The sequence below is a fragment of the Colossoma macropomum genome, unplaced genomic scaffold, assembly GCF_904425465.1.
Source record: "Colossoma macropomum unplaced genomic scaffold, Colossoma_macropomum, whole genome shotgun sequence".
NCBI classification, from domain to species: Eukaryota; Metazoa; Chordata; class Actinopteri; order Characiformes; family Serrasalmidae; genus Colossoma; species Colossoma macropomum.
In genome coordinates, this window is record NW_023494791.1 from 45552621 (window position 1) to 45577358 (window position 24738).

Here is a 24738-nt window from a genome sequence, read left to right on the forward strand (position 1 = left end):
TTATTTTCCCTGAACTGCTGCAAACATGGATTCAGAACTGCCCATTAATGACCCGTAGGACCAGTCTAGCTTGTACAGTAACATTACTCCAGAGGAATTTCTCCTTTTTCTACTTTTTTTTGTTCACGTTTCTTCTTTTTTTTTCTGAGTTCTTGGGAGGTTAATGAGGTCAGGGTGTGTTGGCGTCACAGCAGGTCCACAGCTCCCTTATTCAGCTGTAATATATAAAAACGCCAGTGTTGTCAGTAATCACCTCATCAATTGCACTGTACTTGAGCTCAGTGGCTGCCAGGCCTGGACTAAACTCCAATATTCAAATGTGTTAAATGATCGAAGGGGTTATAAATTCTCAGATTAGAGTCTGGAACTACAGGTTCACAGAATGCAGTAAAAGAGCATACACTGAAAAAAAATGTCTCATCAGATCTACTGAAAAAAATACTTCATGTTGTAACAAGTAAATTAACTAGTTTTATTCAACCTAAATAAATACTTTTAATGAATGATTCTTTCAATCAGTGTAATATTTTTGTTGAATAAAACTTCGTTACCACATGAAGTAATGTTTTAAGTTGATCTGGTGAGCCATTTTTTACAGTGAAAAACTGTAAAATAAACAGTAATAACTCGACTTGGTTAACTATCTATGCAGTGAATGTAACTACTTTGCATATTGTTTTGGGGCTGTTTTAGCTGCCCACGCCTCTTTCCCATCTTATTCCTCCACCATTCTTCTGTGGCGTTCTATAACAACCTGACACTTTATTAGCTTCTCCATTGCTTTGTTGAAAGTTCAAAACTTTTTCAATATTGTAGTTTGGCAAACAGCTCAATACTCTATACTTTCAAGGTTGCCTGCATTTGGTTGTGTTTCTATTGATAAAAGAGAGACTGAGTTAAAGAACGGACGTGTAAATCAAGCTGTAAAAATGTGAAAATTCTTCTTTGTCACAAAATGTTCGGGGCTATGTGACCTGCTGTCTGCTGTCTGTTCTCAGTCGTTGAGAACCAGGGCTTTCGCGCTATGCTGCACACTTTGGAGCCGAGATTTAGTATCCAGTCTCGAAAATACCCCCCGACTCTCTACAACGAGACCAAAAGGGTGGCTGTAACGCGCTGCGTGGACACCCATTACCACTGGATCTTATTTCAGGGTAACAGCACATTTTATCGCAGATGAGTGGCAGCAGCGTCTCTGAATGAGAGCCTTCTAGTTCACTTGCCACATCACCTCCATTTGATTTATTAATAAAAGATATTTTAGATAATTAAAGCAAAGTATTTGTAATGATCCGTAATGCATTTACATTATGGATTATTACAAATACTTTGTTTTAAAACTACCAAGTCCTCAGACAGTAGGAAGATAGAAATCATGTATAGAGAAAAAAGATGCATCGAGATGCATCGATAATCGTTTTATAATCGCATCGCAGCCCTCTGAACCGTAATCGAATCGAATCGTGAGGTGCCTAAAGATTCCCACCCCTAACACTTAGTATCAAAATCAAAATTCTGGTATTATGATGGCCCTACACTCTTAAAAAAGATGTTCTTTAGTAAAGGAATTGGTTCTATTTAGAACCATCAGATCTATCTAGAACCATTTCATGCTTAAATTGTTCTTTGCATGGGGTAATGGTTCTTCAGATTGATGGAGAATGTGTCATTCAAAATATTTTCAACCATATGAAAATGGTTCTATAAAGCACCAAAAAGTTCTGTCATTACACACTCAACCTCTCAGCAATAGAAGAACCCTGTTTGGTGCTGTATAGAACCATTTTCAAAAAGGTTCTTTATAGAACCAAATACAACACATTCTCTATCAATCTGAAGAACCATTTCACCATGCAAGGAACGATTTACACATTAAATGGTTCTACACAGAACTCATGGTCCTAAATAGAACCATTCATTTAACTTAAGAACCCTTGAAGAAGCGTATTTTATGAGAGAGTAGGTAGATGCGAGTCATTTGGTCAATGACGAAATAACCACTTATAAGTGTTTCATATGGTTCCATATAGAACATTTTTGAAAAGGCCTCGATATAGCACCAAAAAGGGTTCCTCTATTGTTACAGCCTTGACCCTGTAATAATAGAAGAACCCTTTTCATCTACAGCACATTCTCCATCAATCTGAAGAACCATTTAATAATACAAAGAACACTTTAATCATGTAAAGAGTTCTTTGAATGTCCTTGGCTCAAAATAAAATCATTTTCGTCACTAAAGAACCCTTAAAGAACCATCATTTTTAAGAGTGTAGAGCTGTTTGACCAATCAGACACAAGTTGCTCAGCCAACACAACGAAAGAAGAATCACTGAAGAACCTCACAGTGGATGGTTCTTTAAAGAGCCACTGTTGTACATTTTATAGTTATACAGTTTAAAGAACCTCCACATAATGCAAAGGTTCTATACCAATTAAATTTTTTTCTAAAGCTCTAGAACTGTACTGTCCAGGCTAAGAACCATTTGAGAACCTTCATTTTTAAGGAGTAAATAGGACCTTTTGTGAACATAATCAAAAAGAACAAATTAAGCTTTGAAATCACTGTAAAAAGTTCTGATGTGTTTTTGGCCAAAAGCATTTTTAAGGCATTACATTTAATAGAGTCTTTGAAAGAAAATGTATGTAGAATATGATCAGATAAGGTCAATAATCGTCTTCTCTCTTCTTCTCATACACACAACACACTTTGTTATTACAGTGGAGTGAAGTTTGTGGTCCTGCTACAAAGTACAACTCTGAACACTCATTTCCCTCCCGCCAGATTTACGTGCCTCCAGCTCCACAACACAGTTAGAAAATGTTTAATCATAAACCTGCGCTTAACCCTCCGGGATAAACGACGACGTCTACGCCCTCAAAGACCTCGTACAATTATCAGTTATCTCGTTCATAACTCATTAAAGCACTCATTGTAGAAAATGAAGACTTAAAATGTTTCAGCAAATGAGATGCTACACATCCTTTCAGACCCACAGCGCTGATTCGTCTTCTCACAGTGGAAGGATGGACAGAAACACCTGTGGATGTTTTCAGATCTGAAGCAGCTTGATTTTCTCCTCTCTCTCAGAGATGAAAGCTTTAAGTGCTGTTTATCTGATGGGGGCAGTTTTGGTGTCCTCCAGCTCTTCCGGGTGGCTGTTAGGAGCCACATTTTCTCTGTAGCTTTTAATCAGTTTTTGAACTGCTTTTTCACTTTGACTTCCTCCTTCCTTATGCAAGTGGGTTATCTTATGTCTGGTCTCCTCAGAAAGTCTCCTGGAACTTATAATGAACAACTTATAATGGCTGGATATAAAATATGATTTTAGGAAATTTACAGTGTTGCCATGTTTCTTGTCTTTTTTTGTTTAAACAGAAACAAGCAAATACAGAAAGTAAGTTGAATGCAATTTTAACTTATTATGTAACCATGTAATTAATTAATTACATATAGGCTAACTAATTATAGACTTTTCACTCAATGTACAATAACTACAGCCATTTAAGGGTTAAAAAGGCAGTATGCCTCATTTTTCCATTTCTCATCAGTCATGCTCTGTGGATACTTGATCACATGTTCAGCTGCATGACATCACAGCATGCAATGACATCACAGAGGAAGTGATCTGACCACTGACCACGGCATAAAACGAAACTTCTTTGTCATTATCACATATACCACATACTATACTGTCTATTTTTCACGGTTAATAAAAACAAAAGACTTTAAAGGTGCACTAATAATACTAATAATACTGTAAGCAGACCTTTTCATTTGAATCTGATATTTCATAATGATATTTGGTCTGGAACATTGCATGGAGTTGTGAAAATGCTGTAGCTGGGAAAATACAGAAGCAGTAACAGTGGAAAATACTTGGTGTTTCTAAAGCATGTGCTCGACCACATGACTGCCAAAGTGCCAAAAATGTGTTATTATGATGATGATGATGTTAATTTTTACTTCAGCAGTTTAGGTTTTAATATGTGCTGAGTATATATATATATATATATATATATATATATATATATATATATATATATGTGTGTGTGTGTGTGTGTGTGTGTCTATATATATATATATATAGGTGAGCCCACAACCAGAAGACTGACTGGGTATTCCTGGTTGTGCTGTTGGGCCACTCCCCCAGGTGGCGCTGCTTTGCTAGCAACTCAGTGCTGCTCCCCAACTTCGCATGTTTAGACAGCGAAATTGAAAGAAATCTTCCCTTATAGGATCAGTTAGGTCTAATAACAATATTAATGTGATAACAATATCAATATATATGATAACAGTATCAACATAACAATCACTGTAGACACTTCAGTGATGGCCGTCCAGCAAAGGCTTGTCCGTCTTGTTTTTACAAAGTCAGCATTGCTTCCAAACTTTGGTGTGAAGTGTACGACTGTAGGCTGCGTGTTCTCACGTTAGAACAGAAGGAGGACAGAAATCGTGGCACGTCCATGATCCAGGTTCAGTTTTCAAACGAGTGAATAATATATGACAGACAAAGCAGGATGTGAGGCATGACTGATCCTCAGATCTGCTAATGTAGAGCGTCATCAGGGTGGCTCTGCTGGGTACAGGGGGCAGGGCAGTAACCAAAACCCACCAGTCGGTCAAAAGCACCAGAGTAGGCACGTACGCACACGGACACACGCACACACACACACACACCAGATTTGATTTTATACATTGCCTGGACAAGTTCATACATATATCCCATATGCATATAAGTACGTATATAAAATGTAAGTATGTGTGTGTAATAATAATAATATGTTCCATATCGCTGTTGTCGGAAGAAAACCTTGTCCATTTTCGTTGTTTTTTAGTTTTTGACATAATTTGAAAATGTCTGTGGCCCTTTACATTGTGTGTAATTTTCATGAAGAATGGACCAAAAGAAATGACCCAAACTTACTTGGAAAAAAGTCTGGTTCCATTGACTTACATTAAAAGTAAAGTATGTTTTTTCCTTCTCCTGTAAAGTTACCATTTTGGAGATACGAGGTTTTCTTCAGACAACAGTGATATATATTATATATATTTTGTCACTGTCAGAACAATATCATTGTATCTCATTTTTCCTTTTGGACACAGTTTGAAAAGTTTACATTGTGTTAAAAAGTCATGATGAACAAACCTGGTTCCATTAACTCCCAGTCAAAGTTAAGAGTGTTTTCTCCTTCTCCTGTAAAGTTAACATTTACGTACTTTTGTGAAAAGCACTTGAGTCAGGATCATTTTGTCTTGAAAATGTACAAAAACAAACATACACAAACACACACACATGCTCACACGTATCGTCATCGTCACAGTGACTCAGCTCGTCACCGAGAGGCAGGCAGGTAACCAAAACACACCGTCTAGAGGTCTCTATAGGGGTGGAAACATAAGACAGCGGTACGCAAGCCAGTGTCACGCTCACAGTTAGACTGAGGACAGAAGACGCACTAATTAATTCAGTAACTGCTAATGAGGAACGAGCTGTTCACACTCACAGTTACAATTCACATTCAGTTCATTTACATACAGAATGCAAAGCCATACTGTGATGACTTAGCCGATTTGTGAGAAGATCTTCACATGTTGTAAAGGTTCTTTACCAATTTAAGGGTTCTTTCTAGACCTTTTACATAATGTGGAGGTTCTTTATACTTTGAATAACTCAAGGAACCATTTAACATTTTGATACAGGTAATATTTACTGTTTACATGTTACTTTAGATTCAAAGCTAAGGTGGATGATGGATATTTATTATAGATCTGATTGTTTGTGATGTTTATTCTATAAAGTTAGACCCTTTATTTACTTCATTTCGAGTCAAAATGGCCCTTATTTTCAGTGTCTCAGCAGCTAAATATAATATCTGTTTTTCAGTATTTAGTGTCCACTCTGTTCTTGTTGCAGCTTCTTTTCTTTTCCGAATCACTTTCAGTTTCTCACATAAATCTGCAGGGATATTTTTCCACACTTCCAAAGTTCAGTCGTAGAAGTTGGTCACATTTTCTGCTTCTCACAATCCAATAACTCCAAACCCATTCAGTGGTGTTGAGGTCTGGACTCTGGGGTGGTCAGTCCATTGTTAAGCTTCTTTGTTTGATGTGTCCGTCTCCTTTTCTCAGTGAGGTTTTTCTCAACAGCTATACATCCTTTCAGACCCATAGCGCTGAGTCGTCTTCTCACAGTGGAAGGATGGACAGAAACACCTGTGGATGTTTTCCGATGAGAAGCAGCTTGATTTTCTGTTCTGCTAGATCTGCCCCGTCAACTGTAAGTGCTATTATTATGAAATGGAAGTGTCTAGAAGCAGCAACAGCTCAGCCACGAAGCAGCAGACCACGCAAACTCACAGAGTGGGGATGCTGAAGCACACAGTGCCTATCCTCTGTTGAATCACTCACTAAAGAGTTCCAATTTGCCTCTGGAAGCAACATCAGCAAAAGAACTGTGCATCAGGAGCTTCATGAAAAGGGTTTCCATGGCCGAGCAGCCGCACACAAGCCTCACATCACCAAGTACAATGCCAGGTGTCGGATGAAGGGGTGTAAAGCGCAGCCACTGGACTCTGGAGCAGTGGAAATGTATTCTGTGGAGTGATGAATCAGCTTCTCCATCTGGCAATCCGATGGATGAGTCTGGGTTTGTTGAATGCCAGGAGAACGTAACCTGCCTGACTGCATTGTACCAACTGTAAAGTTTGGTGGAGGAGGGATGATGATATGGGGTTGTTTTTCAGGGGTTGGCCTAGAACCCTTAGCTCTAGTGAAGGGAAATCATAATGGAAATCTCATAGAGAGCTTCCCAGTAGGAAGGAAGCTGTTATAGCTGCAAAGGGGGGACCAACTCCTTATTAATGCCTATGGATTTAGAATGGGATGTCATCAAAGTCCCTGTAGGTGTAATGTGTAGCTGTCCTGATACTTTTGTCCATATAATGTATTTTTCTTTGACATTCAGTGGTCGTTACTTACTTGGCACTGTAGTGAATGGTCAATAAAGGACCAACACAAACACAATGCAAGATGGCTGCTTTAGCACACATGATGTAGCCCATGACAGGCCTGGCCACTGCATGATGAGTCAAATCAGGTGATAAATGAGCGAAATAAATGCACAGTCTACGGGATTCTCACGACTGGAATACTTACCGGACAACATCTGTGAGAAAGTAGAACTGAAAAGAAAGAGCGTAGCTTATCTTTAAACATACTGTCTAATCATGCACTGATAGCAACGTTCTAATAAAGTTAATAAGTATCTACTTCCACTATGCCTCTCTTTTTCCCCTCATGCATGAACACGTGTCTTATTATATCACACAGCAGCCTGAGTCTGCAACAAAGTTCAACCTGCTCTCATTGAGATATGAAAGGGTTAATAATAAAGCTCAGTTAAACCTGCTGACACTGACTCCTCCGCTGCTGAATGTGCTCTAATTATACTGACAAGAAACATACCAGCATGGAGAGAACTGCTGTCCTTTTTTTATGTGGGATAGTTAAGATCCATATCCACGAGTAAGCACTGCAGTTATTCATTGACCGTATAGGGGATTAAAGGGGAATTCCATCCAAATTTTTTTTCAGAAATTGCTCCACAATTGAGTCATTGCGATGTAAAGTCATTCAGAGTGGTTTGATGTGAAATAAGAGATTCCTGATTACTTTAACAGTGCTGGGTGATATGAACCACGGATCACAATGTGTAATGTAAATATAGCTGTTTCATTTACTATGCAAAACAAGGATGCTTGCATGAGTCTTCTGACTTTTTATTAATGTTTATGAAGGTAAAATTGTGGCAAATCTGAAACAAAAAGTCTTGGCTACTCTTTTTCCTTACAGTGCACTGCACGTATCCCTCCGCCATAAATATATTTTAGGCCAACGTTTTCAAAACAGTCATAAATCATTTCTGTGTGGTAGCTTTCAGAGGCATTAAACTCTGATTCTGATTCAGACGTCTGGTTCCCATCACCACCATAGAAATATTTCGACTTATTTCTCCAGAATGGAACATTTCACATCACACCACTCTGAACGACTTTACATCTATTTATTTTGTTTATTTGACAGGGACAGTACAGATAAACAATGTATATAGGGCATCTAGCTTAAGCTAAACTGCGGCCCTTAACCAGTAAATTAGGCAAAAATGTGGAAGCATGCAAAATTAAGTAGAACGTCCCTTTAAAGGAGTAGCAAAACATCTAATTTACACAATTTATCCTTTGTAGTCGGGATCATTGTATCAGTAACAGTCTATCATAATGTCAAAACCCTCATAAGCAGGTCTGTTTTTTCTCCTCCTCTGTTTGTTTACTGGTTGCTATGCCTTTATCTTTGAATTTGGCAGTAAAACCAATTCTGATTCTGATTTAATCAATCAGAACATGTTGCTGCTATGATTAGGAATTATAATCTTTACTATCATCAGCTATTATTAACAACATTGAATGGGGTGATCGGATATTTCCCAAATAATTTATTATTTGAGAACAACTCAACCGTTTCAGGTAACGACAGTTTCATAGTTGTATGCTTCTATTACCCGTTAGCTACATTAGCTTCACAGCTCCAGTGTAAAACCAAAGAAGTGAACATGTCTTGGCTGATTGACTTCATCTTACATAAGGGGTAAAAGTGTGTAAATCCGATTTGTGGTCAAAATACTCCTTTAAATATGTTTTTGCTTTATACACACATAGATTGCAGGTTTCCACATTAAGCCTGGTCCTACAAACTGATTTTGGTGGAAAATCCCTTTTGAGTCCAAGACAAGGCTTGAACTGTCTCCCGCAGCAGAGCCCACAAAGCCTCAGTCATGAGATTGAAGCTTTACTGAAATGAGAGCTGCTGAACAGATGTGGTTATGTCGCCATCTAGTGGACAAAGCAAGTGTCATTTTCAGGTTGTTTCACTGTGGTGGGGTTCATACGCCAGTTTACTTACAATGTAGGTTGTGGTTTGTAGGTAAGTTGAGTTTAGCAGTTTAAAGGGGTTTAAAGGGAATTCTGAGTCAGATTTTTCCACAGTGGTGTTGACAGGAAAAAGGCGTCTGAAGAGTTTAATGTCTCTAAAAGTTTCCTCACAGAAAGTTGTTACATAAAATGGTTTTTGCCCAAAACATCATATTTGATATCTTTACTGATGGTTGAGAGGTACATGCAGGGTCTTATTTGGCAAAACAGCCCCCTGCTAAAACGTACTTTTTCAGATGTCTCACTATTTTATCATTATCAAATAAACTAAATGTATTAAAAAGATGACGCATAGTAGTAGTTCATAAAATGGCTATATTTGTGTTGTAGACATCAAGACTTCTGGTCCCTATCACCACCACTGTAAGGAATGAACCATCTACAAAGGACAATTTCACATCAAACCACTCTGAATGACTCTGATTACATATAAACCACTGTATTTTGAAAAAAGCAGGTGGAATTTCCCTTTAAATCTGACCACAAAATTCCTGTACTCTATATATAATAATGTGCTAAAAGCATCCATGAAAATGATATTCTAACCCTTTATAATTCTAAATTTAATTCTATTCTATGATATTCTAATTTTTTGTTTAATTGTGTGAGATATAGTTTTAAACATTTAATTGTGACGGCCAAAGACTTTTGCCCCATAGTGTATTTCATCGTCAAAGAAAATATTTTGTTTACGTTTGCAGTAAGTTATATTTGGCGGTATAGCTGTGGTCTGGGACCACCCTGCCCTTCCATGTGCCTACACGGAAAGTCTAACAGACACAGCTTGAAGGAGGATGCAGGTTGCAAAGTGGCTTGCAGAGGAAGTGGCAAGAATGGGCCGGCTAAAGTAGTTTAAATAAATGCCCTGACAAATTTAGCCAATTGTATGCATAGCAGGCGATCAGCTGAGCCGTCAGCTGATACTGGCTGGTGATTTGATTGGGGCCTGAGCTTGACTTCATGGCCTGTGTGAACTAATGCTATACTCTATATTTTCAATATTGATCTGTACTTACAGTTCAACTGTTCATTTTACAGTATATATATATATATATATATATATATATATATATATATATATATATATATATATATACACACATATATATACACACATACATATATATATATAAATAAATGTTCACTGCTTGCACTATTTTATTTTTATCACTATAATTTTTTTTCTCCTGCTCTATTTATTTACAGGTTGCTATGCCTTTTCTTTTAATTTGGCAATAAAACCAATTCTGATTCTATCAACACGAACATGTGGTATCTATGATAAAGAACTGTTGCTAAAGAAAAATAATAATAATTATTATTAATTATTATTAACAACATTGGTAGGTGTGTATGATCAGAATCCAAATTTTTACTCCAAACTCACATTTGGCTAATTTAATATTTTATATTGGCTGAGTACCTGTCCAGGGTGTATCCTGCCTTCCGCCCAATGACAGCTGGGATAGGCTCCAGCACCCCACCGCGACCCAGAAGGATAAGCGGTTAAGATGATGTATGTATGTATGTATTGGCTGAGTGCAGCAGTTTTATAATGTAAATAACTTGAGTCAAGTCCACTTGCTGTATTTGAATGCTTGTGTGCATATTATAGAGCAACTAGTGTTATTTATATTAAATCTTTGGCTAATAGAAAGTACTGGAAATGTTCTAGTTTGTGTTCTTTTAGCCGACACAGCATGAGCCTCAGGTAAAATAAATAAATTAACAAAAAAAGTCACAAATTCTGTATAGTACCCAAAACACTGCAAAATAAAAAACCAGTGTGTGATTTTGAAAGACATCATCGTTTATTTGAAATGAACCACAAAACATCAAGGAACAAAGCTAAAGGAGAAAACACACAATTGTCTTTCAGATGGAAATTTTCCATTATATGCAACAAATGAGCATAAATAATTCTAACAACATCATTAAACCCAATAACCATACTAATGAGCACTTTGACCAAATCATAATGACCATGCCTTATGAAACTAAGATGATATATTGGTCTATCAGTAATGTTTATAACAACCATAATAAAAAGAATTATATAACGACGTAATGCTCGACAATGCAGACGTAAGGACTAAGGGTGGACTGTGATCTTCAAAGCAATTCACTTAAAGGAATACGCCAGCGTTTTCAAGCCAATCTCTACCTGCTGCATTTGTACTGTTACCACAGATGCACCTCCTCGTGCTTATAAGGAACAGAAAGCCAACTGAAAGGGCTGAACGATCATATTTTTATTGTTATTGTGATGTGGGTTTCCGTGATAAACACATCATTAAGAGCTGAGATGACAGAGCAGATCGATTTACCTCATACACGCAGCACCAGAGAGACGTCATTACGAACTGTTAGAAGCCTAAGTGCTTCCCTGTGCACAGCACTGAAACTACTCCATCCTCAACTATAAGCCTGTAAAAACATGTGAAACATTAGGATTGTTCTCACACCCAGTATTGTTTTAAGAGTGCGAGGCAGTGATGGTTACTGTCACAACAAACATCTTTAATAACTAAAGGCAAATAAATAAAAAAAAAAAAATTAATTCCTTCTTTTTATTATGCACAGTTGTAAATGACGCTTTTGTAATTTTGCATTTTGCTACTTGTTTAAAGGAGAAGATGGTTAGATCTCTGTTTACACATCCAAAATAAGTCTGTACTTGCATCGTATCCAGTCAGAGGCACAGTTTTAATAATAATTTATCGTTCTGATATCCTCATTGTGACATCCAACAGCATTTTCTGTTCATATCGTACAGCCCTACCAACTGACTAGAGATTTAGAGTAGAGGTAAATGGGCAGTTGCTGAATTCCATAAAGAAAAATGTAAAGTTAACTGACTATATAATGTAAAACCACAACCATTTTGCTCCAATAAGGTCTTACCAAAGCTGTTCTTATGACTGTAGTTGACTGTACAATACGAATACAGTACAATGCAGATAGAGATTTGGGTGAAAACACTGAACACAGATGCTGAACCACGAAAACATTCTTAAGCACAACTGAAATTTGATCCAGCCTGGGCACAGAGGTGTCTAAATCATAAAATCTTAAAGCCTCTTAGACCTCAAGAGCTGATCCTGTTTTGCACATAGTAGCTGCGATCAGCGCAATAAGAGCGGACTCTTATCTGGGCTTCAGTTAAAATGTGGTGATTAGAATAGAATGGAATACAGCGGAGTTGAATACTGAGTCAGCCACTGTATTTGAAATGTCCCAACTACATACTAAACACTACTACTGTAAGATATACATCACATAAAATGATACCTGGGCAAGAGAAAACATCTTAAATCTCATCAGGATGTCTAACACTTCTCATTTTTGGACTGTTGTAAGAAATTTCTAAGATTATTTAACTTACTTTTAGACATTTTTTCACTTTGTCATTTGATCTACAGAAATTATTCTACTGGCAAATAATTTGCTTGTTTCAAGAAGTAATGCTTGGATCATCTGACGATTGAACACAATTTCTCTATATAAAATGACTTAAACCGAGTAAAAATACATCCAGAAATAAGTGAAATAAGCCTATAATATTCTTACATCAATCTCAAAATGAGAAGTAATAAGAGCTATTGATAAGGCTTAAGATGATATAGCATTTTTTACAGTGTGTAACATTTACTGTAAATTGTTAATTGTAAGAGATTTTGCCTTATTTGCTAACCTTGCATGTTTCTGCTTCACCCTGAATTGTGGAACAATAGCTGCCACCTACAATACATCACTGCTGTAGTAACAAATCCTCACATGGCTGAAATATTGACTTAACTGTAACATTAATGTAATCAGATTTTATTCCAAATAACTTTGTACCGTTTCTATGAGCTAATTTATTTATTTTTTTTTAATTTTTGCAATTGTATGACATGAATAAAGCAGGTAAGAGCTCTCGCCCTGTATATGAATGCTACGGCTACTCTTGTGTCAAATCTGCTGTAGCATAATTATACATGACTTATGTGCTAAATGTCCTTTTGACATAGCGCATTATTTGATTCATGTTACTTAAACAGGCAACTAATTTATCATTTACAGATTTGTAATGCTGATTCTGCCATTTACAGAGCAAATACTGTTACCTATACTGGTACTTTGGCTGAAAGAACATGCCGGAAATGCACTAATGTGTGTTCACTTAGCTCAAACAGTGTGAGTTCGGGCCAGTTTTGGTTGTAGAGAGAGTCTGGCATTAAAATTCACAACTGGGGCATCCCTATCCTACACCTTATATACAGTGAAAATAGAATTAGTGTTTAGTGTACAGCTGGGACACAGCACAGAGTCTGAAGGCTAAATCACCCCTCCTTTATGATTCTAGTGTTGGTTACCTGGGCAGGGATTAAGCCAATATTCACAGCATTCTGAATGGAGGTTCTCCATTTAAAGAAAAAAACAGTACAGGACTAGGCTTAATCCCTGTCCAGGTGACCAACCCTAGATATTGCATTTTACTGCAGGTGTGGAGTACTTACTGTGATTGACCAATGAGATTACATTCACTTTTGGGCACAATGGGGCAATCAAGAGAACATTCGTGAACATTCCCAGTACAACTATGAGCTGCCTGATCACAATTAAATGAGTCCCACTGCAGAACAATCAGCCCAGTGATGTAACAAACAATGTAAACTCTACTGAAAAAATGAGGATCTGAAAGGTGCTGTACGTGTGCACTGAAGCCGCGGAACAGGTGCAGTACAGCATTGGACCACTACAATATTACAAAGCCTTGATGGTACAGCAGCCAGGGCAGATTTTGGGTGCTAGATTTGTTCCATGCGTGTGCGCATATCTCATACTCATAGCTCTGATGTTGCAGGAGTAAAAGGTACCAATGGGCAAAGATGCCAGCACACATATACTGAAGGTTACCTTGGAGTAGATATGAAACATCACCACAAAGCCTTGGTACACCATAGCAAAGAGCAGGTTGTGAGGAAGGTTCACCAAGAGGAGCGCGAAAGCCTGCTTTCAAGACGCGTCCGAGGGGATGTGCTCCTCAAAACCCTCGCTCTCTCTCACCAGCGCCCTCTCCAGGATGACGCGGCCCTCTTTGTAGCGCTGGCTGTCCTCCGTGGCGAACTCATAGATCCAGCCCAACTTACTGTTGCAGTTCTTACAGCTGACGTCACGCACCATGTGCCTGCCCGTCAACATCACGCGATCCTGCACCTCGCTGTACTGCAGGTTCACCACCTTAAGACATAAAAACAGTCTTTAGTGTAGCAGTGCGTGAAAGATAAGCTGGTGAGATCTGCAGACCATCTGATAGGCGGAGGCTGTTATTTATTCCATCCATTTACATCAAAAACACTAGACCGTGAGACAGCCCTCAGCTAAAAACTTAGCTAAAAAAAATTAAACATGTTTTTGTATTCATACAGATATCCTCTTTATTTTTAACCAAGCAGAAGAATATTTAACATAAAATATTCAGTGACAACATGAAACAGCTCATTAAAAGAGCTTAACAAATAGGTTTGTACAGGAAACTGCAATTTGAGAGTATGTTGTTGCTTTTAGATGCTTGCATTTTCACAATAATACCACTTACAGTTGACCAGGGCAGATCTAGCAGGGCTGACATTTCATGAACTGACCTATGCAATGGTGGCATCCTATAAGAGCACTATGCTTAAAATCACTGAGCTCTTCAGTACAACCCAGTCTGCTCCTAAGATATGATTGATTTTACGCCTGTTAGCAATGTTTGGCTGAAACATCTGAACTCAATAATTAGGAGTCCACATACTTTTGGCCATATAGTGAATTTCACTCAACTTGGACCTCTATCTAGCAGTGGAGTATAAACTTGGCTATCAATTCAATGAAACAGCTAAACTAAGACTAAAACACATCACTAAACAAAGATTTTGCTTCATAGACAATGAACAGAGAAGCACTTAAGAGAATTTGGAAAAGGATCTCCCTCTAAAGCATTTTGCACTCAAAACCATCATCAATATAATAAAAACCGCTGTTGCAAAGTTTTATAACTAGAGCTGAAAAGCTTTAAGAGAAATATGACAGATGTGTTGAAAGACGTAATGCTATTCTGTACTGAAGAAAAACATTCATTGTAAACCCTCTCAACAGCGCCCTCTACTCAGATCAACTCTGAAGGTATTACTGAGTAGGAGTTCTCTCTAAATAGAAAAAAATCTGGTCACAACTAAGCATCATTTCCCACTGTGCCATGTATTTGTTGGATGTACTGTTTTTGTTGTACTTCATTTTCACAGTTGTTTGATTTTTCCTCTTGAACTCTCTTGAATAGTTTATTTGCAAATGGTGAGGGAACTGTGCTCCCAGTTTATCATAGCCTACAATATTTTAAACTGTGAAGTCCATTCCAAACCTCTGAAAAACTAAATATTATGATGCATAATGCATACGGTGATGTATTGTGTGGTTATATTTTTGGCATATAGTCTATCCTTACAGTAAACACTACAACAGTACCAGACGTAAGCTGATAAATACAGTTTGTCCTTCAGCAGCAGAGTTTCTTCCAAGCAGTAAACAAAGGGACAACAAACACAAACGAGGACATTCATGGTTTGGTCTGGGGTCAATGTTTGTATACAGGTTCTGGTAACAGGTGCATGTGCATAAGTGACTCATTCACTGGAGCTGTGTTTGTGTACGGCTGCAGACTCGTGCAGATACGTGCCTTGTTGAACAGGAAGGCTCTGCCTGTGGCTCCAGTGAAACGAGTGGAGATCAGCTCGGAGCGGTTGGTCAGGATGGTGTCGCAGTTGGCACAGGAGAAAAGCCGCGTGCCCCCGATGTGGTCCAGAAAGATTCGGCCCATGGCGCACTCCGCAGTCCACACAGTCCTGCACACATGACATTACACGTTCTGATGTACACTTGTCTCCTCAGCCATGCACTGAATGACTGACTCAATACACTGTAATACATTTCAACAGGCAGATCCTACACATATCATTAAAGGGGAACTACACTGATTTTTCAAAATCTCTACATAATTAAAGGATTACGATGTAAACAGAGTCAGTCAGAATGGCTTCTCTGTTTAAAGGCTCTAAACTCAGTCAGAATTATCCACAGTGGTGGTGATAGAAACCAGGCGTTTAAAGCGTTTAATGCCTGTAGAAGGTATTTGACATAATGTTATTACATTAAATTGTTATGAATATATTGTCTGATGCCTGAGACACTATATTTTAATTCATATTCACAGCAGAGAGGTACATGCAGGGCATTGTGCGGTGAAACAGTACCTAAAAAAAAAAAGCTTTTTTCAGATTTACTACTACTTTACCATCATTAATATTACAAAAATAAACTCAGAAGACACGTGTAGGTTCACCGGTCTTTTCGGATAGTAAATAAAAAGGCTGTATTTGTGTTGTAAACATGGTGACCCCTGGTTCCTATCACCACCACAGAAAAGACATTTTGAGTCACTAAGTTTCTCAGAACCAAACCATTCTGAATGACTTCGCTGGCATCTCAATGATTGACTTATTCTGAAATCTTGAGAAATCTGAGGCATTCCCCTTTCACAGTGAGGCTGTTGTCCTGCACACCACAGAACAGACAAGATACATTAGATTTAGTTACTATGGTCAGCTCTTTAGATTTCTTTAGACAGACGTCCTGGTAGTAGCTTTTATCTTTTGAAGACCTTCATCCTTAAAAGACTTAGTTGTCGTCAGCAGCCTCTTCATATAAAATGTCTCTCAGTGTTTCTTCACTTCACAAAGCGTCATCTGAGAGCTCGTTAGCATCGACTTTAGCAGTTTTGACCAAACCATTAAGACAACACTGAAGTTGGCTTCCTATTCACCAGCTTGTTGTTCGAATTTTCCCGTTCCACCTTAAATGGTGCAGCAGTTATTATAACAACGCCCGAGACGCCTGAGGCACCAGAAGGCTTCTGCAGGACCATTTAAGGTGGAACGGGTGAATTCCAACAAGAAGCTGGCGAACAAGAAGCTGACTTCAGCTTCGTAGTTAGTATTAAGGACGTAAGTTAGCTCAGGGTTGATTTCTGCAGCGTAACACGTTTAAAAACGACTGAATAAAAGCATAACCCACTTAACCCCCAACTCTCATGAGCAAAGCAGCTGAAATTGTCTGTAAACTGACAGGTTTTCACTACTTTGTTGTTGAGGCAGACGGAACATTTTCTCACTCGTTTACACTCGATTATACCAGCTAAACAGGCAAAAAACAGCCAAGTCTTACCCGCCTTCGGTCTCGTCCTAATAACACGCGTTGTGTGTCTGTATCTGTAGTCTTTGTGGTCAGTGCTGAGTGGTTTTCTGACCGTTTTTGTCCTGTTAAGAGCGCCACATTCCCTCACTGCTCGCTGTTGTTTTTGTTTTTCTGCTACAGCTGGCTCTCAGCAGCGCTGTCAACATCCGGTCGAGTGGTGACGTAGAACCGAACTCGAGGAAGTTGTTTCGCATTTTTTCACATAATTTTTTCCCCTTCTTTGTATTTTTCATATTTAACTGTATTTAATCGTTTATTTTACCTTTCCATTGTCATACCGTCATCGTACTTTTACTTGTACTGTTCTGCTTTTATATGAAGTTTTTATTTGTCATATTTAAAAGTACTTATTGTGTTCAAACTCCTGTTTTGTATCTCCACTCATCTCTTTTGTACGTCTGACTACTTTATGAGCTCTGCCTTCCTTATAGATCCACTAAATGCTGACCATTTGAACTGCGGTTTCACAGAATGAATGAATGAATGAATGAATATTCAGATCTTACATATTTACAAGGATTATGTTATGATCTATTTAAACCCAAGGCAAAAACAGAGATGCATACTATATATATATATATATATATATATATATATATATATATATATATATATATATATATATATATACACATACAAGTACATACAAAATCATCATTAGGGTACTTTTTATTGGACGGTGTTTGTCCCAAACCCTAACCCCTACATTTACATTTGTGCAAATAAATAAATAAATAAATAAATAAATAAATAATAATAATAATAATAATAATAATAATAATAATAATAATACATTTGTATGTTTATCTTTTTCCATTTCTTTTAAAGTGAAGTTTGGGTTTAATTGTATTTTTTTATTAGTTAAATTTTTTAAATAAAAAACCTTTTTAAAAAGGTGCAGTAACAGATTTTCATGTCACTACTGACACACAAAAACTGTGTGCTATTACACAGACTTAATTAATGAATGAACTTCTAACCAGTCTTGATGTACAAGTACTGCTTAGTACAGTGTGGTTTTGGACGCAGCAAATGAGATTTAGTATGAGAAACGTGGAGCCTTATTTTAGCCACGCCCCTGCATTTTAGAGCAGGAAGTGAGACTGCATCCCTGTCCATCATGGCCACATGGTGAGCTGCTAGATCTCAGTGTTTTGAAGTTAATGTGTCCCAAAGTCTGAACATTAGGAATCATCATTATTGAAACACATCTTTTCTGCAATGAACTAAACTTTTTGGTATTTTCATTAAAAATGTTATGAATTTGTCCGTGTACAACTATAAAAAGGTTGTGTTTGCTATTCAGGAACTGGCTGGTGTTTTTGAGTCCTGTTTAAAATGAGCTAAAATTACCAAAACAGTCACTACTGAAACATTTTGTACTGATTTAGTAATGTTCTGATTGTTTTGGTAGTGAAAAAATTGAATAATAATAAACTAAATAAAAATTAAAAATAAAATCTATCTCATAACTAACAGAACCCTTCAGACTAACAGAACCCTTCAGACTAACAGAAGCCTTCTGACTAACAAAGTGCAAAGTTTAGCAATCGGATTCCATTCAAGAGATCTGAGTCATATTTCACAGCTGAATAAGCTGGAGATGGCAGTTCTTGAGAAAACGTTTTTTCATATCCTGCTGAAAAAGTCCCATAGAAACCATTGATGGTTTTGTGATGTGTTTTGGCTTTTTTAATGAAACTATATTACAAGGTAAAAGATCCTAATGGTTTAACAGGAGACCAGCAGCTGATTCTAAATGTATTTGATGGTTTCGGAATGGAATCTTAATGTGTTCTACAGGAAACTAGTGGTCTCTATTGGAAACAATTAAGCCAATTCCCATTAGAAAGCAAAACCAAACAAAATAAGGTTTTAATCCTAATGGTTTCTGATGGTGCTTTTAATTAAAAATAAAATCTAGGGAAATTCAAAGACATCAATGCCTATTAGCGCTTTCAAAAACAGTATTTCATAAAGAAATAATTATTGCTGTGATGTCATACAAAAAATGTTGGGGACGTTTTTCCAAAGATGGAAATCCCCAAAACTTATAACCACCAACACAATATTGCTATTAAAAAATGCTGGGGTTTTTACACATGTCAGTGTCACTGCTAAGATCACCCAAACATGTCCAGCCGAGAATGTTTTTATGGTCAGAAACTGACCATTGATGAAGGGTCAGAGGTCAACAAATGGACTGCAGTCTAAGGAGGGCCTTCTAATGAAGTGACCAGAGAGGGTTGTGTTCTGAAAACGTCCTGTTTCTGTGAAAATTTGAAGGATCATCTTTTCATAGAATAATAACAGTCAGTCGTCAGACACTCTGTGGCAAACAGTCCTGAGTGAATGTAGCTCATGTAGCATTTCTGTCTGGGAACTTCATCTCGTGACTCATCAGGGAATATTTTTTCTGACATGACCTCATTTGACGTGCCATTTGTTACATCTCCACTGCAGGGTTAGATCATCATGGAAGGAGTTCACGACCTTCACTGTGCAAAGTAACAGGACCGCTTGGATACCTGACATTAAAGCTGCATTAGCTGACTGAATGTTTCAGCGTCCAAGACTAAAAAGGGTTTCATAATGGAGAATCCCTTTTAACAGTGGAATGTACAGGACGCATCTGGAAAACTGAAGGAAAAAGTTTCCGTCTCCTGCAGATCATCACTAAGAAACCTCACCTCCATCCATGATTCACAACAGAGATGCGACACAAGCAGAGACGGCTTCTTCAGAAACAAATATTTATCTTGAGAACCCTTCTGACTAACAAAGTGCAAAGTTTAGCAATTGGAATCCATTCAAGAGATCTGAGCTGAATGAGCTGTAGATGGCATTTCTTGTGAAATGTTATTTATATCCTGCTGAGAAAGTTCCATAGAAACCACTGATGGTTTTGTGATGTGTTTTTGGCTTTTCTAATGGGATGATATCACAATGTAAAGGAACCTAATGTTTAAACAGTTGACCAGTGGCTGATTCTAAATGCATTTGATGGTTTCCAAATGGGATCTAAAGGTGTTCTACAGGAAACTAGTGGTCTTCATTGGAAACCATTAAGCCAATTCCTATTAGAAAGCAAAACCATAAGGTTTTAATACTAATGGTTTCTGATGGTGCTTTTTCAGCAGAGTATAATATTGGAGTGCCACATAATGAATGAATGTTACCAACGTTGGACTCGCCCCTCAGGGCATTTTCATACTAGACCTTTTTTCCTTTTTTCCGCAGCCCACATGTTGAAAACCACTGTTTGTTTATATTTAAATAAAATGTTGGCTTTGTTCGCTGATGTTCATTAGTTCCAAAAAGTGAAACATTGTCTGAAAGCAGATTTGAATGGTATTGTTACTATATTTAATAATAAAAATTGATGTAGTTTAATTTATTTTCATTTGACTTTTGGTGGAGATTTTTAATAAGATTTTGATAAGAATAGAACAGAGAATTACTTTACCATTGATTACCTTACCAGTTGACTAAGACTAGTGTGTGTGTATATATATATATATATGTATGTGTGTGTGTGTGTGTGTGTGTGTGTGTGTGTGTGTATTGTCTAGGTCTCCTCCACTCCTGATCTCGGTCTTCACTTGGACTCGACTGCTAAAAGTCTTGATCTTGAGTCCGACTCGGCTCTTGTGCTCTTGACTATAACACTAACTATTGTGCTAAGTAGCTATACTTTTTTGCAAACTACAGACTAAACAACCATTTCAAGTTGTTTCGATTCTCTTCTTTGAACACTGCAGTTATTGCCTGTAGCAGTTCTTCAGACTGAAGCTTTCTCTACAACAAAATGTGTGTTAGGTTGTTATGAACCTGATAAGTTGTTAGCAGGGGTTTACAATGCAGCTGCAGCTAACATTAAGACTAAAACTCCCTACTTAAGACTCAAGACTCGACTCTGACTCACATGAAGCAACTTGTAAACATTTCTGTTCTACAACAAGTCTGATGCTTTTATCAGATTGCTTACAGTAAGGGGATACATATAGTGATGGGACCCAAGTATTCAGACACTTTTTTGCACTTTTTTGATTGGGAAGACTTCATCATCATCATCATCATCATCATCACTTTTATTTATATAGTGCCTTCCCCATACTCAAGAACGCTGTACATTCAGAAAGCAACAAAATACATAATCAACAATACATAACAAAGAACACACCCACACACACACACACACACACACACACACACACACACACACGCACGCACATGCACACACACCACTCTACGGTTCCCACAGCTAGCAGGGGGTTTTCACTGACCACAATATAGACTTCACACAATGAGTAGCAATCATGGTGAAGGAGCTTCCTAAGTTCTCACAGATAACATTCTTAAAAACACAAGAATAGAAAAAGCCACAGAGCCATAGCAAAGACCTTAACCCTTGTGTGGTGTTGATGTGTTTGTTACTCAGTGGTCTGGTGGTCCCACTGCGTTATTGGTTTTTTAAATCAATACAGCCATAACAATTTATGTAAAAATACCAGATGTTTAAAATATCACAGCATAGGGTTCTCCTTTAGCAGCTGCAGCCAGTCAGCAGCCTGTCCATGTTGTCCACCCACACACACACACGTATACACACACACACACACACACACACACACACACACATCTACTCATCCCTGGTGCGCCATGCAAGATTTCACAACATGTACTCAGACAAACGATAGTAAACATAAGAGAGACGCCAGCAGTCACTAAAAAAGAGAACAATAAACAATGAACTGCATCAAATTAGGCCACTTACTCACACCTTTAATGTCATGCTAATAAGATGTCTCTATAAATTCAATCTATCTCACATGCTTGCATGGCCTAGCCGATCTCCTGACTTGATGTAAATGTACAACAGCCGGCTCAGTTTCATGTGGGAGTGATGTTGAAACTGAACGTTAACTGGATGTAGTTTCTGACAGATGGTTATGACAAGAGGCATGAAATCTCAGAGGATGATCAAGTGCTGCAGAGCTAGTACATCTGTTGTGATAGAGCTTGTAATGTAGGGAGAGAGATGTTAGCGCTGTGTTCATCAATGTTTATATCCAGTTTGATACATACACAGTGTAGGGAATCTGACTGCATTGTGGTTGTGATGCCTTGTTTGTACTAACTGCATTAAGAGGGCTTATTTGTGGCTCGCTCTGGACAGCCAGGCTCCCGTCACATGGTCCAGCCAAGTGTCCTTAAACAGGCAGCTGTGCCAAAATGGTGCACTGGAAAAAGTGATGCTGTGAATTCACATGCAATTTCCACAAGAATGAAATATATCAATGCAATTTTATTTTTTTTAGTTTATTTACATAACATTTGGCAACAACCGTGATGTAGTCACATTTGAATTCAAGGTATTATTATTCATTTTTTCACTCTGGCTGAAATCTGAAAGAAGATCTACATGCTTCTTAGCACATATGGCTTATAAAGCAGTGGTGGAAGCACAACTACTGAGTAAGAAAAGCGAATATGAAAGAGTGGAAATTTAGAAGCAGTGCCAACAGCTCTAACTCTTCAGTTTGCGTGTTGATCCAAGAATGCAAACACATCAGATGAAGACTTCAAGCTGCTCAGTGTCAGTGAGTCAGCGGGGAACGTGGCCTGGAACACCTTGATGCATAAATTCTGTTCGGAGTAGCACCTGGGATTATCTATTGTACATTCACACTATAACAACCATAAATATTCGTTTAAAATGTACAATGTCTTAACAATAATATTTTAACAGATATGCTTTCTCACTCAGCAAAAAAACATATCCCAGCAAGTGAAATAATCTTACATGTAGTCTAAATATGTAATATTTCTCACTTGAGATTGTTATTATTAAAGAATATTATTAGATAATTTTTGCATCTTTTGGTGTCAAACTGCCTCTTCATTGGCAAATAATTTGCCTTTAATTAAGAAACAACAAAGATAAGGTTGGTGCAATTATCTGCCTATGGAATAAGACACTTTCAGTAGATAAACTAACTATAATCTTTTTATATTCTTACAATCTCAAAATGACAAATATTAGATATATTGACTACATTTGAGATTTTTTTTTTGCCAAGATATATTAGTGCTATTTATTAGTATATTAGTGTTACGTTAATGGCAGTGATTAACGTTAAGATACTAACATTCTTAACTTTACTGTAGGGGTGTTACAGTAATATATATATATTGTGTGTGTGTGTGTGTGTGTGTGTGTGTGTGTGTGTGTGTGTGCCGCTGCTGTCGCAAAAAAAACCTTGTATCTCCATTTTGTTGTTTTTCAAAAGTCTGGTTCCATTGACTTACATTAAAAGTAAAGTATGTTTTTTCTTTCTCCTATAAAGTTATTATTTTGGAGAAAATATGAGGTTTTGTTCCGACAGCATATTTATATATATATATATATATATATATATATATATATATATAGCCCTGCGATGGACTGGTGACCTGTCCAGGGTGTATCCTGCCTTCTGCCCAATGACAGCTGGGATAGGCTCCAGCACCCCACCGTGACCCAGAAGGATAAGCGGTTTAGAAGATGTATGTACGTACGTATATATATATAAATATATATATATATATATATATATATATATATATAATATATATATATATATATATCGCTGTTGTCAGAATAAAACCTCATCTTCAAAATGGTAACTTTACAGGAGAAAGAAAAAACATACTTTACTTTTAATGTAAATCAGTGGAACCAGACTTTTTTCAAAGTCTTATAGATGTTTTGTTAACCCCCTTTTCACCCTGTTCTTCAATGGTTAGGACCCCCACAAGACCAGTGGTGTGTTAGTGTGTGTTGCGCAGGTATGAGTGGATCAGACACAGCAGTGCTGCTCTGTGGTGTACCTGTGGGGGTCCTGACCATTGAAAAATAGAGTAAAACATTGTTGGCTAGAAAAGTATGCAGAGAAACAGATGGACTCCAGTCTGTACCTGTATGGTAAGTAGAGCTGATTAAATGGAGAAACAAGGAGGTGATTTTCATGAAGAGGCTGGCCAGTGGGTGTGTATATAAACAGTTTTTATATATTTATATATAACAGTTTATACAGTATTATATGTATACAGTAGTAGATTAAGTGTTTATAATAACTGTGTAGTTACACATTAACAATACATGAAACAACAATGTAACAACTGGTAATGTATTAATTGCTAACAGCTTATGTAAATACACAATAATGTAGAAGTGTATTGATAGCTGTAACAGCATATTTTTCTCTTACATTTTCTCTTACATTATACACGTGTAATAGCAGAGTGTAATAACATTTGAACTGCTGTTTTTCCAGCAAGACTTTTCTGATGGTAACAGGACTATAATCGCCCACATTATGAGAAATGCTAACTTTCCTAGTATTTTGCTAGCTGTAGCTGTACGCTTGTGTTGTGACATAATAACTTAACCAAGCTTTTAACTTTGAACTATTCTGTAATGTGATG

General features: G+C 37.4%; 1 protein-coding gene across 1 annotated transcript; it reads right to left on the reverse strand.

Moving 5' to 3' along the window:
- Positions 1–10778: 10778 nt before the first annotated feature.
- Positions 10779–17411, reverse strand: LOC118810978 (protein yippee-like 5). Its single transcript, XM_036575161.1, has 3 exons — positions 17239–17411; positions 15695–15860; positions 10779–14217 (listed from the first exon to the last, which is right to left on the reverse strand). The coding sequence occupies exons 2-3, from the start codon at positions 15833–15835 to the stop codon at positions 13993–13995; spliced, it is 366 nt and encodes a 121-aa protein (XP_036431054.1). The 5' UTR covers positions 15836–15860; positions 17239–17411; the 3' UTR covers positions 10779–13992.
- Positions 17412–24738: the final 7327 nt, after the last annotated feature.